Source organism: Melampsora larici-populina (assembly GCF_000204055.1).
Source record: "Melampsora larici-populina 98AG31 unplaced genomic scaffold MELLAscaffold_81, whole genome shotgun sequence".
In the NCBI taxonomy this organism is placed as follows: domain Eukaryota; kingdom Fungi; phylum Basidiomycota; class Pucciniomycetes; order Pucciniales; family Melampsoraceae; genus Melampsora; species Melampsora laricis-populina.
In genome coordinates this window covers 10,471-17,207 of record NW_006768845.1, presented here as the reverse complement: position 1 = coordinate 17,207, position 6,737 = coordinate 10,471, and the positions used below count along the sequence as shown (strand labels likewise).

The 6,737-nt window shown below is 45.4% G+C and overlaps 1 protein-coding gene across 1 annotated transcript; it reads right to left on the bottom strand.

Moving 5' to 3' along the window:
• Nucleotides 1–2,362: 2,362 nt before the first annotated feature.
• Nucleotides 2,363–4,000, bottom strand: MELLADRAFT_95442 (uncharacterized protein; the record flags this gene model as incomplete). The annotated part of the gene is made up of 4 exons (XM_007417945.1): nucleotides 2,363–2,835; nucleotides 2,897–3,234; nucleotides 3,299–3,467; nucleotides 3,532–4,000. The coding sequence occupies 4 exons, from the start codon at nucleotides 3,998–4,000 to the stop codon at nucleotides 2,363–2,365; spliced, it is 1,449 nt and encodes a 482-aa protein (XP_007418007.1).
• Nucleotides 4,001–6,737: the final 2,737 nt, after the last annotated feature.

Below are 6,737 nucleotides of genomic sequence, written 5' to 3'. Positions count from 1 at the left end.
TGTTCATTGTTTGATGGTTGATGAATCAAATAACAGAAGACTGTTAAGTTTCAGTCGTGCCAAACCACTGGTTCCTTTCAATTTTTTTCAACCCCTTCATCATTTGAGAAGGTTTGGAAGCATCAAGTATTACAATGCGAGCCCAACGGATCTTGATGTAGTTTGTCGAGCTGCTACGTGCTCAGCAGCTCGCTCAATCGGATGCGTTTCCATCTGGCGACAGGGTACCGTCGCATATGAGGACCCTGAGATTTCGCCAGGAGGATACATTCATTATACAAAGTGGTTACCAACTTCGTATAATGCCAATGAGGTGTAACTGACATCAGGGTTATTTTTCATTACGATGGTTTCACCTCCCAAGCGGACCCCTATTCCCAAGCTCGCGGTGGTTGGCACACCGCAATTCCACCTTCTTTTATACCTCAGGTCGGAACCATTTCCGATGTCCCCCTCACGCACCAAAAGAACCAATCACGTCCCTATGGGTTATCCTGCCATCTTGAACACCGTGGTGCCTATCACGACTGAAGTGAGCCCTTTATTCCCAAGACATGTTTAATTCTTTATACTTATATATGTACTACTATCCATCCAAACTCCATTCAACGGTTTCCTTTTCTTCGTGCAGGCCATCCGCATTGGGGGCGACGACTTCATGCCATATTACTCATGCCCCACTGAAATTGTCTTGCAAGATGTTCAACCCCAACCACTGCAAGCACTGGGGCATGTTGTACACCAAGCACGACTCCGCGCAAATCGGACGTATCAACTCACCGGGCCGCTAGGCCAAGATCCTGCCTCTGGTGACGCTATGATCACATTTTGTTCCGAAACCCAAAGCTTCGTCAGCAAAGAACATCCACCGCGCGAGTCCCTTGCTGGCCACACAGTGGTTACCAGGATCGGCAAGGTGATTAAGGTACAATTGGACGACGTAGAGGACCAAGCAGTCGGATGGAATCTGACCGTCCATGCTCACCACGATTACTACGACCCTCTAGTAAGCCAATCACCACCATTGGTTATATTTTGATCACGCACTGACACATTCACCCTTTGACATCACACGCAGCAACAAAGAGTTTTCGACTTTGTCATTACATATGCTTTTGGCCACATGACTCCGTTTCCTTTTGAATGGAAACACTTACATGCTGACGCAGCCATGTGGGTCAAAGGAAATGTGGTCTCCAAAGACCCGGTTTCACGACGCTTCGTAGTTCAAGTGGGCATTCATTAATTTAACTCAATCTGTCGCAACCTTGAACTCTGACTCGCAACCTTCTTTTCTGACTGTCCCGGTCTACTCACTCAGGTGCTTGACTATTCCTTCTTAGGCAAGATCCCCGATATTTTTGCATAGGCACGCTGTAAATTGAAGGTTGTAACCTCCTGTAGTTAGAACCTGCAGTGTTGTCCACATTTGCCCTTCCAAAGGTTCATTTTCTTTGTCACAATCCCTAATAAATGCAATCGTTATACCTCACATTCGTTCATTTTAAAAGTGGAGTTCGAGTATTTATTGAACTATTAATACCGGAGCTGCTTTGTTCGCTTTCTCTCAGTTGTCAAATTCACTTGATGACTGGGAGAAAGATAGAGTTTTTTTGGTCATGTCTCAGGACAAATGATTCGAATTTTCAATCATATCATCAAGCTTTAAAGTAAATGTATAACCTTTCAGCGAATACAATACAAAGGCGAAAAGAAACATGTTTTCTAAAGTTATTATTATGATAAGGGCCCCTCCCCAAGGAACTCCATTCCAGGTCTCTTGTCCAACTTCTTGGTCAGCCAAGCATTCCTTAAGTAAACCATCTCTTCCAAAAAAAAGTTGTACAGAAGGGAGTGCATATTGCGACAGATTGACGCAAAGCCCCCGTACCAAATGTTGGTGAGCTCAGCTGCAGAGGCGTTGAAAATCCATCTTCCCCCCTCTTGAATGTCCGGGAAGAGATGAGGATCAGTAAATTTTTTACAAAATTCATCGCTTTCTGCGTGCGATCGATGGTGGAATGGATCCACTGGGATAACTGTTCCATCAAAGCGCGTACAATCAGTATCTCCCGTGTAGATGTGCTCGGTCAATCGGCAAGCGTTGTCGTAGAAAACGACCTCGGGCATGCCTTGGGGGAAGCTTTCCTCGAGAAACTCCTAAGTGTACAAGAAGTGAGATGAGACAGACAGAGACAACTTAGGTTACATCATGTCATGATGAACGAAGAATTCAATCAAAACCTGTACTGACCTTGACTGCACTTACAGACTCAGCGTTGTAAAACGTCTTCCTTGCCAACACAATTCCACAACCAGCCACAGCAAGCTGATCGTTGTGCGTTCGTGATCTGGATAAAACTTATTTACCAGCTGCCTGGGACTGGCCTCCATCGCGTGCGCTTTCGTGTGCCCGTTGGGACTCGTCGGCTTGCTGGATACTTTCCAGGTCAGCAAATTGACCAGTTTTGGTGTCAAGATGGACTGTTGGGTCGGGAGGCAAGTTGGATCCTGGACGGTTCAGCAGCGCTGTGAGGGAAAAATTCGCTTGGGTTTTCTTATTGAAATCAGCCCACACCTTGATGTGTTGAGCGTCGCCACACGTCTCGGTATCCCCTACAGCGGCCTTGGAACAGGGCTGGGCTCGGCAGCGACCGCCGAGTAAGCCATAATGATAAGGGCAGAATCTGTCGTTGATGTTATCTAGTTTGTTTGTGCAAGGCCCTTCTGGGGCCGGAAGTCCTAACTGAGTGGCGATCTCTTGCAACTGTTGGGTTGAGGCGCTACATCGCCAATGCCCAATCGTCAGGCCGTCTGTAACTACTGCCCGTATTGCTATCAGAACCATCGAAAGGTTAGCCAATCAGCTTGATAAATTGATTGAGTGGTGACTTACATTTACAGTACTCCTCTCCGGTTTTGGGATCCACGACGGAAGCCAGTCGGACACAACTGGAGCAATAATGATCACGGAATTTTGTTCCTTCAACAGACAAGAGTTCAAGATGTTCTTTGATGGCGGCGTCGATTATGTTGTCGTTTCCACTCGAGTTTACTGCGAGCTGTACCCCTCTGCGGTCAGCATGATTCATTAATGAATGAAGGATCAGGCCATCGCGGCAAACTTCCTCGGACATCGACGGGGTAAAGCTTTGGTCTTGGATAAATTTATGGACGGGGGTGTCATCTACAAAGATTTGATCATACCAATTCACCAGATTGAAGTGTGATACACTGGCAAACTCGGATGTCAGGAAACAATCGATAAATTAATGCGGTGATTTGAATCCAAACTGACTGGGCTAACATCTGAAGCACCCGAAGCATGTAAGACATACGGGTTGTCATGTAGTAATGACAGTGGATGTGGAGGAAAGTCGTATTGCGAGCCATTTCCTGTGAGTAGTAGATTCGTAGGTCGTCTCGAGTGTAATAACTGGGTCTATAGAAGGTTCCACATGCTTTGTCTGGTAATATGTAAATTAATATGCGGCTATGATATGACTAATATGGAAAATTAGGCGAACTTACTTGAACAACAGAGTATCACTGTTTGAATTGCATGGACGCCATCAATATCGTAAAGGTAGCCGTCAAGACACGAGTGGACGTGTAACGCAAAAGAGTGGTCACGCGAGCATAGGGTACAGTGAGACATTGGTGCACGTAAAAATCGTTCGGGCATTTTGGTACCCAAAAGCTCAGGGTGTAGACCGAAATCCCGGATAGCAGCTGAGGTGTTGATTCGGGAGGCGTCCAACAGGGGGAAGGACAGCCGCCATAAGTCAGGCAACAGGTCATGTGGGTAATGAGGTGAGAGCGCCAGTTTGAGGAAAGGTAGGAGAGTGTTTCGATTGGGTGTCAACCGTACGCTTTGTCCCGCACGATGTTGGACTTCGCCGGCGAGGGAAACAAACCGAACAAAGTCTGCCACACTCAGGGTTGCAGAGAGTCGAGGTGAATCGCGGGTCATTAGGTCGACGAAGTCGCGCAACAGCATGTTGGGATTGAGGGTGGGTATGATGGACGGTGGTGGTGTTGAAGTTGAAGTTGATGATTATGAATGAAGTAAGGTGAATCCAGGGCGCCCGTCTTCACAAGGAGGAGACGTACCCCGGGTGGATCGGGGCAGGCACCGAGGTGAGGGCAACGTATCACATGGATGACACCGCAGTCCCACAAATGGCGGAGAGTTGCAGTATCAGTCTTTCACTGAGACTCCCTGAGACAATACCTGGCACATACAGGGATAGTACAATTTCTTCTCGAGTGGCGTGTTTTTTATTCTCTGAAATTCCGGGCGTCTACAAAGGTGTTTTTTGAAGGAAGCAAAGGCCAAGTCAAGAAAAAGGAACCCACATTAATTTGTTTAAAACATCAAATCAAGTGGTTGGGTGAGAAGAAGTCGCATAAGCTCTGTGAAAAGTAGACCCACCGAGACGCGAATCGAGTAAAGCAAAAGAAATGATATAAAGAAGATTAAGATAATTAGCCACATGAACATAAAGGTCAAGAGCCATTACGAGGATCGAGAGCTTTGAAAATATCATTTCAAGTGGCAGTAAAAATGATAGAAGGTAATGAGCCAGATAATCAAACGGTCGAATTTGATTGTGAAAACTTATAAGATTAGCTTCATTGGCCAATAAGAGGGAGATGCCAAGTTGGATTGTTTTCAATTCTGAGATTAGAAGCTGAGCTTAACAATATAGGATGGAAATGCTGAGGAACAGATTATTAAAGTTCATCTTGAAGTCGCTCTGAGTCTGATCACATTGAACATGAAAATGACACAAAACCTCAAATTTCAATTTATCTTTCTATCATCCATTCTTACATTGATTGTGTGGCCGAGTAAAAATTGGACCGATCGATCATGGTCACATTCATGTCAGATGAGGAAATGACAAGATTTTTAGGATGAAGAAACAAATCAATAATGAACCATGTATGGAGTGCCACCACTCTTGACCACACTGTATGACGGGTGTACAGAAAGCCATCTGTAGCTCAGAGAGTCTCAGAGAGAGTCTCAGAGCGAGTGAGTCTCAGGATAAGACTGATACTGTTACGCTCCCACAAATGGGCCAGCGGTGCGTAACTCTGGACTTTATGGTCAAAACGTATTGGCCATCAGGTGTTACAGCCGTTCCCGAAAAGGTTGCTTTTTTGATTTTTTTTTTTGGGGCGGTTAGGGCTGTTAGGGTTGTACTTTACATATTATTGCCCATAACAAGTTGACAATACACATACGATCATACCACAGTGCCAGCCGATCCACCAACCAACAAATCCACCGATTGGATCGCTTTCTCCAGTTCCTCCTCTCGATCGAAGGCTTGTTCTCCAGGTTCGTTTTCGCTCTCAACTTTACCGGGTCACCTGTTCTGCTGTTGATTCTTTCGTTCATTTTTTTGTTCATAGGTTTCCTCCGCACCCACGATGGGGTTTGTCTTGTACTCGCCCGATATCAAACTCATTGTCATCCACAAGCATCTCCGTGGACAGACACTAGACGAAATCAATCTTGATCTTACGCTGGAAGTCTCCAAAGACTCACTTGCTCGATGGCTAGCTTTATTCAACAATACTCGGCGAGTCATCTCAGATCCAGATTTCTACGATCCTCGTGGCCGGCCGACTGTCTTATCAAACGAGCACCGCAGGTTTATCGAGAACGCCATTGATACTGAACCGACTATCTACCTTGACGAGCTTGCACACCAACTTTCAATTGAAAGAGGTATAGACATCTCCATCACTGCTTTAGCTCGTGAGGTACGCGATCGTCTTGGTCTAACCTTGAAGGTGGCAAAAACTGTCCACCCAAATCAAGACCCCAAAGAAGTAGGCAGGTATCTGTATGAAGTTGGATCAATTGATCCATTGTGCTTGGTCTTCATTGGTAAGCGTATTTCGTATTTGTATATTTCTTGATGTGTGATCCTAGAATTGTCAATAAATACACTTTGAGACAACAGGATCAAATTCACATTCCATCAGCAACGCTGATCAGAGGTCTGATCAGCTTGTGAACCAGTGAGGATTTACAACTGGTGTGTAACCTCACTGGTTTCGGTGGAATTGAACAAACCGTTGTCTTGAATGTATTTATTCATGACTCTAAGATCGCACATTAAGAAAGCATACCAATTGTCATATTTTCTTATTCAACTTTGAACTGACTTGGGTTTGAACAGATGAGAGTGCTTTCGCAGCTCGCAGACTTTACCAACAGAAAGCTCGTGCACCAAGAGGCCAACGTACACGACGTCTACCTCGGACTCTACAATCAAGAAAGTACTCGTTACTCCCTGCCATCTGTTTGAGTGGTTGTCTTGGAATGATTATTCAGGAAGGCTCAATTCTTCGGGAAGATTTGGAGTACTTCTTGTCGCACCATGTGGTAGGTACCATCAGCATATTATCTTTATCTTTGATAATAATCTGATATCTCGCGTCTTCCATACCAGCTTCCTATGATGAATCCTTACCCAGCTGAAAACAGTGTCCTTGTTTTGGACAACGCACCGGTTCATCATGGTGGTAATATTCAAGAACTGTGCGATCAATTTGGTGTACGATTACTTTACCTACCTGCGTATGGCCCCGAGTACAATCCAATCGAGAAATCTTTCGATATCATCAAGGCTCACCTTCGAAGGAGTGGCGAACTTCAAGAACACATGACGATGGATGAGGAAGCAGAGGTCATCTATCGTCATGGTGAGAACGCA